Below are 17,053 nucleotides of genomic sequence, written 5' to 3' on the forward strand. Positions count from 1 at the left end.
CAGTCCAGGTTCGAGGCACCGAAGACGGGAGAGGTCTTTCCTTCCTCTGTGCATCAGGAGCCCCGTCTTCACCAGCTGGAGGCCTCTGACACGTCAAGCCTGGGCCCACACTGCCGGGTCAGGAGGCCAAGGCATTAGCCTGGGGAGAAGCGATGGGTTGCTGGCATTTGCAGCCGGCGTCCCGAGCCCGCCCCCACCCCAAATCCAGTCGCTCTACCTGAAGTGGCCTGCTGTGTCTCTCCTCCTTCCCTGCCCGAGGTCGGTAGGAGTACCGTGGCCCTGGATCCCAGCACCCGCCAGGAACCGTGTCCCCTCCGCCCTGTTCTGCAGCTCAGGGGACCGCCTTCGCGAGGCGCAAGAGATGGACACCAGGAGCCCAGACACCAAGCACCGGGGCCTGCTATCATGGGAAAGTTCAAAATTCAAGCATCTGAAGAACAATAGTGGGCGTGTTGTTGGTCTGAGGCTATTATCCCACGTGGTTACACCCCCACCCCATGTCCTGCCAGCTCAGTAACCTCAAGCAACGGATTCAGGACAACACATACCTTACCACGATCAGAGAATATCTCGGACCTGTGAGTAAGCCTAACAAAACATGTTCAAGAACTCTACAGGGGTGGACATCTGTTGTGCAGAACCCTGAGGTGGGGATGGTTCCAGTCTCCAAATTCCTACAAAACAGTTGCTCAGTGGAAAGGCACCTTTCCTCAAAGTACCCCGGAGTGAGAGGAAATCGGGAGGGAGGTTAACTCCTCCAGCCTTTCCCACTTCCCCGGGCACACTGGCCCAGGAAAAGTCCCCCCCCCCCCCCGTGGGGTCTCAAGTGCTTGCTGGCCGACGCCTTCAGCTTGTGCTGGAAAGAAGAGTGCCATGGGGTGCCAAGAGCATTTGCCTCCCATAGGATCTTAAGGATGGTTACGCTGGAGAGGAGGAAGCAGAGAAATGGGTGGCAGAGGGTCTTTCTTTTTGTTTGGGATGGAGAGTTTGTGTGCCATGAACCAAGGATCATGAATAATCCAATGCTGGGAACTTGAGGACCAACTGGGGTGGGGGGAAATCAAGTAGAAAATTTGGTTTAAAGTGACCCATGACTGGTAAGTCCTTGAGCCCCTAGCAGAAGTAAACAATTTTCTGTAGAGAAATACACTTTTATTCTAGATCTCACAGGATTCCCCACACAAGGAAAATGGGCTACTCACAATGAAAAATAACAAGGAAACGAGGCACCATGAGCAACAACCAATGAACAATAGACAATGGAAATAAAACTGGAAAGATTTCAGATGCTAAGATTATCAGACACAGACTATAACACAACTATCTCTACCATGTATAAAGACATGAAAGACAATAATGAAAATATATTTGAGAACAGGAGCTCTGTAAAATGCTTTAGAAGAATGAAACAGGACTAAATTTTTCTAAAAATAAAAATATGCAAAAATTGAAACAAAACTCAATAGATATATTAACAGTTGGCTTAAAAAGATGAGAGAAATGGTAAACTAAAAATAGGTCAAAATAAATAATAAAAAACCAAAAAAAACCTTAAAATATCCCAATATGATTACAAATTAAGCAATACACTTCTAAAAATTCCATGGGTTAAGGAAGAAATTACAATGGGATTTAGAAAATACTTAGAAATAAATGATGATGAAAATACTACATACCAAAACCTTTAAGACATAGCTAAAGCAGTAGTTAGAGGGAAATTGATAACCTTAGATGTGTATAATAGAGAAGACAGGTTGAAAGCTAATGACAAGAAGTTAGAAAAAGTACAGCAAAAATAAACCCAGATAAATTAGAACAAGGGAAGAAATGATGAAGAGATGAGCGTAATGAAGTTGAAAACAGGCATACAATAGAGATTAATGACAAATCTTGGAAGGCAGGTCTTGAAAAAAGCTAATGTTATTGATAAAACTCTGCAAAAACTGGTTAAGAAATAATGACAGAAGACACACATAACCTGTATCAAGGAATGACTTTACACTTATTGCATAATTTAAGAAGATAATAAAAGCATATTCTAAACAACTTTGTAAAATTTAGAAAAAATATATAATTTTTTGAAATATAAAACATGCCTTAATGGAATCAAACTGGAATAAAAATGTAAATGATCTTAAAACTAATAAAGTGAATCAATAGTCAAATATTACCCTCCAACGAAAATTCTTGACCCAGATGGCATCAGTGGAGCTCGCTAACAAACATTCAAGAAATAAAATTTTAGTCTCACACAAAATCTTGCATAGAAGAGGGAACCTCTGAACACATTTTATGAGGCTAGCGCTATTCTGATATCAAACTAACCATGGACAGCATGAAAAAGACATTTAAAAGCACATAATCTTGCTCATGAAAATAAATATAAAATCTTAAAATATTAGCCAACCAAATCTTACAAGATGTAAAAAGAATAATATGCCACGGCCGAGCTGAATTTATCCTAGGGAATGCAAGGTTGATTTGACAGGAGAAAATTGGTAAATGTATTCAATAAATTCAGGGGAAAGTATCTGATACAATCCAACTTTCATTCATGATTTTTAAAATTCTTAGTAAATTAGCCAAAGAAGGTAATACCCATAACTTCTCAAATTATCTACAAAATACTGCAGCAAATTTCATATTTGTGGTGAAACCTTGAAAACATTCTCTCTGAGGTTAGAAATGCAACAAGGATGCTGACACTCTCTACTTCTATTGAACATTTTATTGGAGACAGTGGGTCACCACACATGTGGAGCTTCCCTGGTGGCGCAGTGGTTAAGAATCAGCCTGCCAATGCAAGGGACATGGGTGTGAACCCTGGCCCGGGAAGATCCCACATGCCGCGGAGCAACTAAGCCGTGCACCACAACTACTGAGCCTGCGTGCCACAACTACTGAAGCCTGAGTGCCTAGAGCCTGTGCTCTGCAACAAGAGAAGCCACCGCAATAAGAAGCCACGCACCGCAACGAAGAGTAGCCCCCGCTCTCCTCAGCTAGAGAAAGCCCGTGCGCAGTAACGAATACCCAATGCAGCCAAAAAAAAAAAAAAAAAAAAACCTGAACATGTAACTACCATATGACCCAGCAATTTGGGTATTTATCTCAGAAAAATGAAGACTATGTTCACACAAAAACCTGTCCACGAGTGTTTATAGCTGTTTTACTTTAACAGCCAAAAAAACTGGAAATAATCCAGAGGTCCCTCAAGGGGTCAATCGTTAAACTAACTGTGGTACATCTCGCCCTAGGTTTTCACCCTTGGCGCCGCTCCCTCCGTCCCCCTACGCCCAGCTGCTTCTCCCTACACCCGACGTCAGGTGGGCCGGGCGGGCACAGGGGCCAGACCGGGTTCCCTAGCTACTGGGTGGTGAGGGAAGTCCTGGACGAGAAACACCCTTGTTGCAGCAGGGAGCGGCGGTGGGGAGTGGAACCTGTGGCGGGGAACCCCCTGTGAGGCCCAGGAAGCTTTGGCCGCTGACCCGCCCCTGCTGCCCACGTCTAAGTAATTACCTATTCTAGGTCCCATCACCTTCACGTTACCCCCCATCAACATGTACAACGATAGAGACGGCTTTCGGTTGCCCGGCTAGCTCAGTCGGTAGAGCATAAGACTCTTAATCTTAGGGGCGTGGGTTCGAGCCTCACATTGGGCGAGTTTTTTTTCTGGTTTGGACCTGTTGTTTGGAGTCCTGAGAAACTCAGCAGGTAGCGACTAGTAACCAGGATACCACACCTGGGGGAGCGGCTTTTCCAAGCAAGGCGTTCCTGTGACCTGCCGTCAAAAGGCACTCAATGCAGGGCAGAAATAGAGACACAGATGTAGAGAACAAACGTATGAACACCAAGGGGAGAAAGTGGCCGGGGGTGGGATGAATTGGGAGATTGGGATTGACATATATACACTAATATGTATAAAATAGATAACTAATAAGAACCTGTTGTATAAAAAAATAAATAAAATAAAATTTAAATGATAAAAAAAAAAATAATTAAAAAAAAAAAAAAAAAGGCACTCAACGCTGCCCCGCCGGACCCGGAGTTCCTTGCTGGCTTTTACCCCAGCGCGGCCACAAGCGCGCTCCCGGCTGCAAGGAGTGTTTGCTAAGTGACCTAAGGGCCGGGCGGGGACGCACGGATCGCCGGCCCTTCCTGGCCTGTGGGCTCATTGTTGTCTGAGCGCTGGCTCCACCAGATTTGGGCCGGCGGGTAGGGTGCAGGGGCTGCTCCCCTCTTTGTGGGCATGCGGAGCTCTGGGGTCCTTGCCTCGCTCACTGGTCTTTGAGCTCAACACTTCCCGGCGGGTCTGACATTGGAACCTCCTCCCCACACCACTTCACTGGCTTCCCTGTTCCACATCCGGGACTCCAAGAAGTCTTAGAAGAGAGCCAAAGGCTGTGGTTTGTGTGGCTCGTTGGTCTAGGGGTATGATTCTCGCTTAGGGTGCGAGAGGTCCCGGGTTCAAATCCCGGACGAGCCCACTTCTTTTTACACAAAAACAGTTCCTCTGTAGAGATTTGGGAACTACCTGAGGCCCCAGACCTTGGGCATCGAACCCAACACTGCAAGAGAGAATTAGAGAAAATATTTCAAAGCCTCAATGTGTCTCCAGGTGCTTTAAAAATTTTAGTAGAAGTCTTGGGGGGTCCAGTGGTGCGGACATCCCGGTTCCGGGCGCTGCGCCTGGGGCTTCGATTAGGTTAAGGCCGGTAGGGGAGAAAATCCGTGAGAGGCAACAGTCTCCCAGAGTCACATAGCTTTCAGGGTTCAAGTCCAGCAATTACTCCAGTGAGACTCAAACATCCCTGCTAAGTGTCCAGTAACGTATCCGCTGTGACTACCCAGCTGGGAGGATGGATGAGGTACTTAGAGACGGCGCCCCAAGCCTTCCTCCCCTTTCTTTATTCCCTTTTCTTCCTCCTCCTCTTCTTTCCATTTGCTGGTTACCCCTCACCTGGGCGCTCCCAGGTCTGCCCTGGTCCCGCTGCCCCAGATCGGGAAAGGGTTCCCGGAGCCCGAGCATGGTAGTCCTGGGGTCCACGCCATCAGGACAGGTATCCTGTGCCCTGCTCTGGACGTCAGGCTGTGATAGTCCCCTTTTTTGGCGGCTGGGGGTCCCGGTGGGGTTTGACTTTGACCCTTAAGGAGTTCCAATCCCAGAGAGCTGCTTTCCGTAAAGGGCGAAGGTTCCCCGCTTTCGGGGCAACCGTGGGCCGGGGTCACCCCTCAGGCCAAATCTCCTCTTTCTTCCAGAGTCTACCGCAGAATTCCAAGGCTGACTCTTGAATTAGATTTCCCGGGCGTGGGGCGGAACTGGACTTCCCCGGTAGCGCAGTGGTTAAGAATCCGCTTGCTAATTCAGTGCACACGGTTTCCATCCGTGGTCCGGGAAGATCCCCCATGCCGGGGAGCAACAAAGTTGTGTGCCACAACTACTGAAGCCCGCGCGCCTAGAGCCCGTGCTCCGCAACAAGAGAAGCCACCGCAGTGAGAAGCCCGAGCACCACAAAGCAGAGTAGCCCCTGCCCGAGGCAACTAGAGTAAGCCCGCGCGCAGCAACGAAGACCCAACGCAACCAAAAATGAATAAAATAAAAACATTTTTTTAAACTTTAATTTATTGGTTAAAAAATTATTAACAGCTTGAAGGAAGTTACAAAGAAAAACACTCCAGCAGAGAGTCGAGGTTTCCAGTAACACGAATGGGCGGGGTTTGGGGGGCCAATCCTCCCGCTAAAACAACTGAAAATGTTGGATATTAAAAACAAACAAACCTCAAAGCAGTGAAGAGCTTGTTTTTGGGAAAGTAAAGAAATTCTGGGCCCAGTTTAAACGGATGTGGAAAACCAGAGGGATGCTGGAGCCCCAAAGCTGCGGTCGAACCAAGGACACTTGTCAATCCCGGCAAACGCGACCGCTTCTAGACCAAGGCAGAGCCTAGGACCTGTGCCTGGATTCCTCCTTGAGTCTATCACCCCCAAAGATGAGTATGTACAGAAACACACCCGTCCCGTCCCAACGGGCCGCCAACTGCTTCTGGAAAGCGTGTTGCCTGGGGTCTGCTCCTCCTCCCGCCTTCTGCTAAAATGCAATCGATTTAAGAGGAGAGCCTGTGCCGAGACCTCGCGCACCCAGAAGACGAAGCACACCCCCGGAGCAAGGGGGCCGCGTCTACAGCGTCCTAGTTCCTCTCAGTGAAGGCCGCGTTCCTCCAAATTGGTCCCTGTGCAGTCTCGGGGGTGGCGGCTCCAGCCGCCCTCCCGCCGCTTCATCCGGGCCTGTGGCCAGACTGCCAGGACCAGCCGGACAAAGGAGATTAGAAGACTGAATCAAAGTGTGTTCTCTGATTCTGTCCTGGATTTTTTTTTTGGACTGTGCGTTGGATAATCTTGTTGCTCCAATGATAAAAGATACATTTGGGGTGGGGAGGTGGCGAGAGGAGTCTCTGAGGTACCGGGAGCTCTCCTGGGAGGAGGGGGGCGGGAAATCTTGAGCGGCTCTGGATTCTCCTGAATTTTTACATTTAGATAAATTACAAGCCTTAGTGAATAAAGAAGGGTGGGTTGCGAGGAAAATTGCAGGGGTGTGTCCAGATACCCGGGACTTCGGCTTTGTATAGCTCCATGGGGAGGGGTTTGTTCTGGCTCTGGGCCTGGAAAAGCGAGGCCCGGTGTAGAACATTCCGCGCGCCCCCATTCTCCTGTACGTAGGCCAAGCCCTGAGTGACAGCGCCCAGCGCAGGAGGCTGCGGAGGAGGCTCTGACTTCCGCCTGCGGGTGAGCCTCGGAGGGTGTGGAGGGGTCTCCTCCCCTTGCACACGGTGTTGGTCCCGCATCATCTTCCTCCAGCCCTGCGCGCTCCCGGGTCTTCTGTCCAGCCGGGGCCCGGGAGGACCGAACATTTATCACACACACTGCAGTCGGTGGTCCGGCCCAACACACCACTGATCCAGCCAGGGTCCCTCACTGCTCGCTGAATCTGTCATCCGGAGGAGAATCCAGGGCGTTCCGGAGCTTGGAACTCCTTCTGGAGGAACCCGACAAGCCAGACTCGGCGGTGCCCGCGCTGGAGGAGCCACAAGAAGGCAGGAGAGCGCGGCGGGCGGCGAGTGCGCGGTCTGCACAGGAGCTCCGCCGGGAGCGGCAGTTTCTGTTTTGTTCACGACTGCATTCCTGGAGACTTGAATAGAGGTTGGGACGTTGCAGGGATTCAGCCAAGTTTTGAGTAGATACTCAAGCCAGTTCCTGGAGCATTTTCTAGCCAGTGCTGACGAGTTATTCCTTCTTCCCATATTCTCAGGAATATTTGCGGCAGCTGCCCCAGTGGCCTAATGGATAAGGCACTAGCTTCCTAAGCCAGGGATTGTGGGTTCGAGTCCCACCTAGGGTAGTGTGAGGGGGCACTCTGTCTCTAGATGGAGGGGCGAGCTTTGGGTTACACAGAGGAAAATATGAGTCTTTATGAAATTCGAAGATACGCCACTGACCTTCAGGGAATGCGAGTTAAATTTACAGATGTTTACTTCGAAAAAAAGGGAAGGAGAAAGACCGTGTACCCATACATCTTAATGGAAAAAGTGTGTGGTTTCACTCTGTGTTTTGGAAAGCAGTCTGGTACACACACCTCTTTGATCCTCTAATTCCACTTCTGTGAATCTGTAACAGACAAAACTACCGATGTAGGAAGTTTTATTGCAGCAGTTTGGTAAACAATAAATAAAAGGCAAAGGGGAATGACCATCCGTAGGAGAGAGATGGAATACATTTTGCTTCATTAATAGTGTTCAACCTCAGAAAAGAACGTTCAGTCTATCCCGGTTCACTTGGAAGATCCCGCTATGAAAGCCGTATATGAGCCAATTCTTATAAAACAAACGGTAACTCCCAAACCGCAGCTGTCCCTGCATGACTGCCCAAGAAAGAATCTGGTGTGGAAGAGCCGAGGAGGGAAGGGGAGAAAAAAAAAGAGACTAGAAAAATGCACAAATATTCAGGTCAAAAGGTAAACAGAATATGTGGAGAGCAGACGTTGCACCTTTGATATGTGAATGTAAGAATTGAATGGGCGCTTACGGAAGAGTTGGAAGTAACGTGGGCCAAAGATAACGTTGACTTTATCTGGGTTAGGACTGTGGGTGATTTTCTGCCTGGATTTCTGTTATAAACTATAGCTACTTTTGTGACTTTTTATAGTTCCTCCGGGGTGAGAAAGGGCCCTGTGTCCTCGGAAACATCACGCTTCTTTTCTTTTCTTTTCTTTTCTTTCCTTCCTTCCTTCTTTCCTTCCTTCCTTCCTTCCTTCTTTCCTTCCTTCCTTCCTTAATATCTAAAGAGGGCAGGGCAAGTATCCGTAGAAGGGAGAGAGAATCGCCCCTAAAAAGACACCTACTGCAGTTCATATTTGTCTGCTCCGTTAAACTGCAGGCATCGAGCCTGGTGAGGAAGGAAACAAAAATGAAACGCAGCAACTTCATCTGATCCGGAATCTGGCCCCCTTTCTTCCTCTTTCTTAAAAATCCAATTTGTTAACTGCTGTACCCTTAGTGCCTGGTATACATTAGGCGCTCAATAAACACTTGAGTGAATGGATGACTCTATTAGGCGAGTGGTCTCTGGTATGTTGGGGCGCCCTTGGGGCCCAGAGCTTACGGGAAGACGCACGCTCCCAGCTGGAAGGAGCAGCCTGGCCCGGTGGGTTTCGTCGGCCCAGGACCGCGGAGTCCCGGCTCCACCCGCTGACCAGGAGGCCTGGATAAATCCCACTGGGCTGCCGGGAGCTTCTCCTCCCACAGGAGCTGTCAATGGTGCTCCCGCTTCATCCTCAGGGCCATGCCAAGTAGTATGTACATACTCCTCTCTGAAAATATGCATCGCTCTGGTGTATCCGGGTAGCTCAGTTGGTAGAGCATGCGACTCTTAATCTAAGGGGCTGTGGGTTCGAGCTCCACGTCGGGCGTGTGCCTTTTTTCCTTCGCACCGTAGACGGCAGGGAAGGGTGACAAAGCCAGGATTCCCCTTGAATACATGCCCAGTAGGTGTCTTTGAATGAAAGGTTTTAAGTTTAGCAAGACTTAGAAAGATGATATTTATAATACTCTATCAATAAAAAGAAGGACAACCAAGAAAACAACAATAACAGAAAAAAGAATACAAAAGGACAACCAGATAGAATGTGCCTCCTGAGGGGATCCTAGAGGCAGCAAATGTCACATTTGTAATTTAAAAATTTCTAGTAGCCCCATTAAATTTTTAAAATGAAATTAATTTTAATAATATATTTTATTTTAACCAGTTTATTATGATTTCCCATGTAATAATCTACAAATTATCAATGAGGTGTATTATAGTCTCAACCTTAGTACTTTTGAAATCTTGATTCAGATGGTTCTCTTTGGTGGGGGGCTGTCTGTGCACTGCAGGGTGTTTAACAGCATCCTTGGCCTCTATCCGCTAGATGTCAGTAGCCTCCCCATAGTTGTGACAACCAAAAATGTCTCCATACACCGTCCAAAGTCCTCTGGGAGGCAAATTTGTTTCTGGTTGTGAACCATTTGTCTAGAGAATTGAGGGCATAAATATTGGTGCAAACAGTTCACGTGTGGGATCCGACAGGAGGGCTGGCTTGGCACAGGGCCAGGCATCAGGGCCAACTGGGAACTCATCCTGAGATGGCCAACCCAGAAGGCAGCCTGGTGGGGTCAGGAAATAGCCTATGTACAGAGGACTGCACAACTAAGTTAATATATTGAGGCTAATGCGAGCCAGATTTCTCACTGGTGGAGCTGGAAAGAGAGAGGGCTTCAATAAATCCTATGGTGTTGCGTGGAATTGGAGGTATTAGTGATGTTATCTGATAACTTTGTAAATGCTCTGTTGCTGGTAAAGATGGTTGGTGGTAGTGACTTTATAAAAGCATTTCTTATATTGGTATATTTTCCTGCCTGCAATTAGTATTTCCTAGTTGTATAATTTTTCTATATTTCTTAACTGGCATTATTCTGTAAACAAGAGATTTTTCTCCATGAACACATGATGAACTTCAGATAATTTTAAAAAGACAGAGTAAATGCTAAATTCATTCCCTTAATTGTTAATTTTCACCTTCAGTTATGGCAAATTACCTTACAAATTCTCTCTTTTAAAGATAGTATTAATATTGATTCACAGATTGTAATACATTTAATATTTTATAATCACTTACAATTATTATTATTTTTTTGATTTGTTTTGTTTTTGTTTTTGGCCATGCCACGCAGCTTGTGGGATCTTATTTCCCCAACCAGGGATTGAACCTGCGCCCTTGGAAGTGAAAGCACGGAGTCCTAATCACTGGACCACCAGGGAATTCCCTATTATTCTCTTTGATGCTCAAATTATTCCAAATTTAGCCAGTGGGAGACCCCTTTCAAGCTAGCATCTTTGTTCCTTTTCAAAAATCTCTGTTTATTCACAAATATTTAATTTGAAAAATTTCAAGTCTGAAGAAAAGTTGAAAGAATAGTACTTTAAACACCATATATGGATATGGTGATACATTTGAAAGTCATTTGCAGTTTATATATGTTCACATTGGACTTTGAGCATTTCCTTATTTTCTGGCACACACGTAATGTCCTAGACTCACCTTGGTTTTTTTCTGCCCAGATCCAGAATCAGCCCTTTCTCTAAGGAACCCAATTTCCTTTTAGTAGGGAATGGCATTTAGAAACAAAGATCTGGGTACTAGGTGTGCTCAATGATACTGGGTTGTCATTAATTACAGTTTTTGTTTTTGTTTAGTTCACCTTAACTTTTAAAATAGCTTACTAATTTATTCTTGTGTCTTAAGTGTGCCTTCTCCAATCCTTTGCTCAACTCAGGTCAGTTGATGGAGTGACTCTGGTGGATCATGGTAACTCGATTTTTAAAAAATTAATTAATTAATTAATTAATTTTTGGCTGCATCGAGTCTCCGTCGCTGTGTGCAGACTTTCTCTAGTTGAGGTGAGCGGGGGCTACTCTTCGTTGCGGTGCGCGGGCTTCTCATTGCAGTGGCTTCTCTTGTTGTGGAGCATGGGCTGTAGGCTCGTGGGCTTCAGTAGTTGTGGCTCGCTGGCTCTAGAGCACAGGCTCAGTAGTTGTGGCGCATGAGCTTAGTCGATCCGCCGCATGTGGGATCTTCTTGGACCAGGGCTTGAACCCGTGTCCCCTGCATTGGCAGGCAGATTCTTAACCACTACGCCACCAGGGAAGTCCGATAACTCGATTTTTTTTTTTTTTTGTTCCAGGGCATTCCTTCCCATTTCCATTTTTTTTGGATCTGTTTGGGAAACTCCTCCCCTCCTCCATTTAGTCCTGGTGATAAATGTCCATCACTGAATTCCCACATGGAATGGACTGGGGTTATGACCCAGGATGACCAGAATACCCCACTTTCCCATCAGGTTTGTTGGTTCCAATTTGGGTATATGATCCAAAAAGGGATGATCACAGTCTTGCCTTACAACAGTGCCAATAAGCAGTGGTAGAGAGAAGTTCTATGTGCCCTGTGATTGCTAGTCTGGGAGGATGTGAGTTCAGAGATACTGGTGGCTGCCTTCTTGCCACATGGAGAGTCAGTCTGTAGAATGAAGTCGAACAGAAGCAAACAGAGTAGAGAGACAGAGAAATACTGGTCCTGGTGTCATTACTTGGGTCCCTGATTCTAGCCCTGACTGAAACACACAGGCTTTGCATGAAGAACTTTGGACTTTGTAATTACATCAACCAGTAGATTCTATTTCTCCTTAAGCTGATATGAGTTGGTTTTCTATCACTTGCAAACAATGGCTTTACTAATCCAGTCACTATTCTCCCCTTCCTCCCCAGATCTTTGATAATTAATTTTGTGTGTGGGGCGGTTGGCCTATTTTTGGAGAGGGAATGGAGAGAACTTGATCTCATAACACATGTCTGATGGAGACATGAAGGCTCATTACAGCCCTGAGATTCTTATTTTGAGTTACTGGGAGCAGGTTAAAGATATTTATTAAGATACTATAGTCAGCATGGGGAATATATTGTTTATAAATAACCCAAAGTGGAAGCTAGAGGAACACTCTGGTTTCCAGAGGATATTTTTTTTAGGAATTCAATTGCCACTTCTGACCCAGATGTATGGTTTTTATGAGTAACTCTTTAATATTATCAACTCAGGAAAGTAAACTTTGCAATGCATAAGATCAAGACCTTTATGGGCACCTTAAAGCCAGATCTTGCCTTCAGAACAACTAGAGTGATACCTATTGGACTCAGGAATTCTCGGTTCCTCATTGGCACCCATGTTCTACCAGTTTATAACTGAACTCAGCAATGGTTCCTATTTCTACCTCATTTACCCCCAAATTAAAATATAGAATAAAAGACTTGTCAACTGGTCCTTTATAAAAATGACTATTGACATATGAAGATAAACATGTGACACTATTTCCAAATTATATTTATGCAGAATACAGATGATTGAGCAGAGAGCAAAGGATATAAATATCACTTAATACCTTTCTAAAGAAAATATTTATTCATTTAGGCTGTGTCGGGTCTTAGTTGCAGCACACAGGATCTTCCTTGCAGCATGCGGGATGTTTTAGTTATGGCATGCGAACTTTTAGTTGTGACATGCATGCAGGATCTAGTTCCCCAACCAGGGATGGAACCCGGGCCCCCTGCACTGGGAGCGCAGACTCTTACCCACTGGACCACGAGGAAAGTCCCTCACCTTTAACCTCCACCTAGTGGACATGGTCCTAGCCCAGTGCATTGATGAGGATAGGGGTCATGAGGTGTTTAACATAAATTACATATTTAATTTGCACAACTCTACATGGTGATTATTTCTCCTCTCTACAGATGGTGAAGTTTTGTAATTCTGTGAAGATTGGTAGCTTTCTCAAGGTCATACCACTGATAATGTGGGTCTGGAATTCAGCACAGATCTGTGTGAATCCAAAATTTAACCCCTATCCAGCTTCATGTGTATTTCCCAGCAAGATTGGGTGGGGGATAAAATATAGAATTATGAGTTCTCTCTAGCAGAAAGGTTGTGGCTAATGATTATCCCCAAGATTGCATCATTTCCAATGTTGCCAAGTCCTGAAGCAGCAATTACATAACTCTGAAGACAGATCTTTATTATCAATGCTGGATCCAAAAAAAGCCCACAGAGGAGAAGGGACAATTACTCTCTGCTTTCTCTAATGAGGCTCTCAGGGAATATAGTCTTAGTGCCCATCGAGGCTCCTGTAAAGAGCTGGCCCTACGGTACCCCAAACATCCTTCCAGCACCGAGGGCTGAGTCTGTGCACCCCAGCCCCTTGTTCATGCAGACTTAGCCTGAAAAACTCAAAGACAAGTCCCTCTCCCTCAGACAAATAATCTCTGGCCAGGTCTAGAAAAGTGAAGCAAACCTGGGAATTCTGGGGACCGTGAAGACTGCCATTCTTCTTGGGTAAGAGCCGAAGCAGCGAGATTCATCAATAAACGCTTGTTAAGGGGTAAATCCTTAAGGGGGCACTCCCCACTACATCTTCCTTTTTTTTTTTTTTAAACTTTTTATTTTATATTGGAGTATTGTACGGTCCGAAAGGATACATGCACCCCAGTGTTCATTGTAGCACTGTTTACAATAGCCAAGACATGGAAGCAACTACATCTTCTGTTTAAGTGGCGCTATAGAAACAGTTCTGAGATCATCAGCAGTTCCTTGAGATTGCCCAGGCATGACCAGTGTGTGTTATCTGTTTATGAGGCCCTGAAGTGTGGGGAAGACAAATTGGCAGGTTTCTGCCCATACTTCTGGGTCACTTCCATTTTAATTTTACAAGTTAGTCTTAAGGAGCTCAGTGGACATAGCCAAGAAGGGCTGGCTCAGAGGTCTGTAAAGTGCTCTGAAAATGTGAGCGCAGGAATCAGCGGCAGCAATTCTATCATTACCACCCTGGGAGCAGTTTTTGTTTGATCACTGACATCATCCTCAGAGCAGACATGTTAGGAATGTGTAACAGCTACAGGTTAGAGATAAGGGAAATAAAAAATATTCTCAAAGGCAACACCACTAATGATATCAATGGCATCAGTACCCTGTATTAGGGTATATGCTTAGTACGTCAGTCTCTATGGTAACCATTTATACATGTGTTCTCCGGTACTCATTATAAATATTAAAGTCTCTATTAATATTCCTTTATCTATAGTGTTTTTGATACTTACTTTAAAAAATATATGGTTATGGTAGAAAGTTTAGACATATAAAGGATTTATGGACAAAACCACTGTCACATTCTTTCAGTGTCCTTCTGGAGGTACTGCACATGCATAAGGAAACTGCCCTCATCTTGGTAATAAAGGGGGCACAAAACACAGGAAGCAAAGTGCTAATGCCTCACCTCTGTCACATGGCCTTTCTCCTTGCCATCTTCTTAACTGCCCCATCTTGACCATCATTTTCCAGGCTTTTGAATTTTTCCTGCTTTGTCTGCCTCTGGACCCAGGTTCCCAGCCCCACGGGAGAGACAAACCAGTCAAGTAACTCTGAGTTCCTCCTCCTGGGGCTCTCCAGGCAGCCCCAGCGGCAGAAGCTCCTCTTCGTGCTCTTCCTGAGCAGGTACCTGGCCACGGTCCTGGGAAACCTGCTCATCCTCCTGGCCATCAGCCTGGATTCCCACCTGCACATCCCCATGTCCTTCTTCCTCTGCAGCCTGTCCTTCGTGGATGTCTGCTTCTCCTCCACCACTGTCCCCAAGATGATGGCCAACCACATATTCAGGAGTCAGACCATCTCCTTCTCTGGGTGTCTCATGCAGATGTATTTTGTTTTCATGTTTGTGGACATGGACAATTTCTTCCTGGCTGTGATGGCCTATGACAGCTTTGTTGCTGTATGCCACCCCTTACACTACTCAGCAAACATGACCCACCAGCTCTGTGCCCTGCTGGTCACTGGGTCATTGCCAACCTGGATATGCTGTTGCATACCCTGCTGATGGCTCAACTCATTCTGTGCAGACAATGCCATCCCCCCCTTCTCCTGTGATGTGACCCCCCTCCTGAAACTCTTCTGCTCTGACACACACCTCAATGAGGTGATGATTCTGACTGAGGGTGCCCTGATCATGAGCACCCCATTTGTTTGCATCGTGGTATCATATATCCATATCACCTGTGCTGTCCTGAGAGTCCCGTCCACAAAGGGAAGATGGAAAGCCTTCTCCACCTGTGGCTCCCACCTGGCTGTTGTTTCCTTCTTCTATGGCACCATCATTGCTGTGTATTTTAACCCTTTATCCTCCCACTCGTCTGAGAAGGACACCACAGCTACTGTGATGTACACGGTGGTGACCCCCATGCTGAACCCTCTCATCTACAGCGTGAGGAACAGGGACTTGAAAAGGACTCTTGGAAAAGTGGTTGGCAGAAAAACGTTTTCTGTCTGAGGAGAGAATCAAAACTGAGTCTCATCCAATGCAAATTTATTTTTTATCAGTTGAGTATCAGCTGAGCTGTTTTGTCAAAGACAGTCTGGAAATAAACATATTTATATTGTGCTAGAAGACAATCATTATTTATTTGTGGACCTAATTCACCTGTAACCTCGTTGCATCTACCAAGTAACGAGACATCTTTTTAATGACTAACTTTGGAATTATTTTACACCCACGTCCAGTTTTTCCTTTTTAAGTGGTATGTTTAGAAGGATACATGCTCCACATATTTTTGAATATTAGAATCACCTGCAAGCTATGATCCACTGATGTCCAGGTCCCAACCCTGACCAAATAGATCAGAATCTCTGGAGGTGGGGCCCCAACACTGAGATTTTTAAAATCTCATGATTCTACTGTGCAGTCAGGATGGAGAATCACTGGTCTATTTCATCTTATGTGTTTTCTGTCATGGTCAGTCTTAAAGACTGGGTCACAAAAATGCTCACAAGGTTAGTTTTGAGACTCAGATAAAAGAACAACCGAGTAAAATATGAGGACTAAAGTGGATAGTAATATTTCAGGTGAGACTCAGAGGCCCAGGTGGACTTGTGGCTCAGAGCATCAAGAGGTGAAGCAGCGCAGAATGGGGGAAAACCCTCTGTGAGCATCCTGATTGGCTGTCCGATCTTAGGGGGCGGGGTCAGCCGGGCAAGTTTTGATACCAAGGATACAAATCAACATTTGCTATTCCTTCTGTGGGGACCAATTCTCCCTGCTTTCTTCTCTGGCTAGCAACCCCCTCCCATACATTCAAGAGCCAAGTCAAGTGCCACCTCTTCCTCCATGAGGCCTCCTGATTCTCTCTTCTGGTTCTCGAACTCTATTTTTTCTTTGGTTTATTCTTCCCCTCCACAAGGGTTTTCCACATATTATAAGATCCTCCATACTCATATTCACATGCTATCCACCTTGTACCCCAGTGTCTGGCACTGCTCTTAGACCAAAGGCAATACTCAAATCTAGCTGAAAGGAAAAAATGGATGAATGAATATTACCTTAACTTCTAATTTGGACATTCTTGCTTGAGAAGAGGTTTTTAAAACTTTCTCATTAAAAAAAAATCACTTTTGTTATTTGACAGGTAATACTTAATTATGGAACATAAAAATCATAAAGAAGAAAATTAAAACAACCTGTAAATTTGCTGCTCCAAGATAACCACGGTAATACACATAGTTTTAGAAAGGTTGGCTGCAATTTTTCCAAATAACTTTGTGTTCCGATTTTCCACATCCTTCTTCCCATGTCAATAAAGGTCTTAGAAATGTGATTTTAATGGCTGCATAATATTTTATCCATTCATGGGTGCAATATAATTTACCCATTCCTTGACTCTGGATGATTTCAAGTGTTTCTGTACTATAAATAATGCTGCTGCACACTTCCTGGTGTATAAATCTTTGTATTCCTTACTGTCATAGGTAGCCTACATGACCTATTTCCCCAGCTTGGAGTAAAAATTAAGGTCATCATTCCTTTATTTCTTCATTGTTTCCGTCCCACCCCACCTGTTAATACTAGCAGGGGGTCCAGTATCACTCTGTTGGTGTCAAAG

The 17,053-nt window shown here is 45.5% G+C and overlaps 1 protein-coding gene and 3 non-coding genes across 4 annotated transcripts; all 4 read left to right on the forward strand.

Annotated features, from left to right (window-relative positions):
• Positions 1-3,586: 3,586 nt before the first annotated feature.
• Positions 3,587-3,659, forward strand: TRNAK-CUU (transfer RNA lysine (anticodon CUU)). Its single transcript has one exon. It is a non-coding gene; the product is annotated as a tRNA-Lys (tRNA).
• A 752-nt stretch (positions 3,660-4,411) lies between these two features.
• On the forward strand, positions 4,412-4,483 carry TRNAP-AGG (transfer RNA proline (anticodon AGG)). Its single transcript has one exon. It is a non-coding gene; the product is annotated as a tRNA-Pro (tRNA).
• A 541-nt stretch (positions 4,484-5,024) lies between these two features.
• Positions 5,025-15,447, forward strand: LOC137750405 (olfactory receptor 1F1-like). Its single transcript, XM_068524770.1, is given in 4 exon segments — positions 5,025-5,057; positions 14,506-14,950; positions 14,953-15,007; positions 15,009-15,447. Coding segments are annotated over 4 exon segments (972 nt in total).
• On the forward strand, positions 7,319-7,391 carry TRNAR-CCU (transfer RNA arginine (anticodon CCU)). The gene has a single exon. It is a non-coding gene; the product is annotated as a tRNA-Arg (tRNA).
• Positions 15,448-17,053: the final 1,606 nt, after the last annotated feature.

This window comes from Eschrichtius robustus, chromosome 16, assembly GCF_028021215.1.
Source record: "Eschrichtius robustus isolate mEscRob2 chromosome 16, mEscRob2.pri, whole genome shotgun sequence".
Classification (NCBI taxonomy): domain Eukaryota; kingdom Metazoa; phylum Chordata; class Mammalia; order Artiodactyla; family Eschrichtiidae; genus Eschrichtius; species Eschrichtius robustus.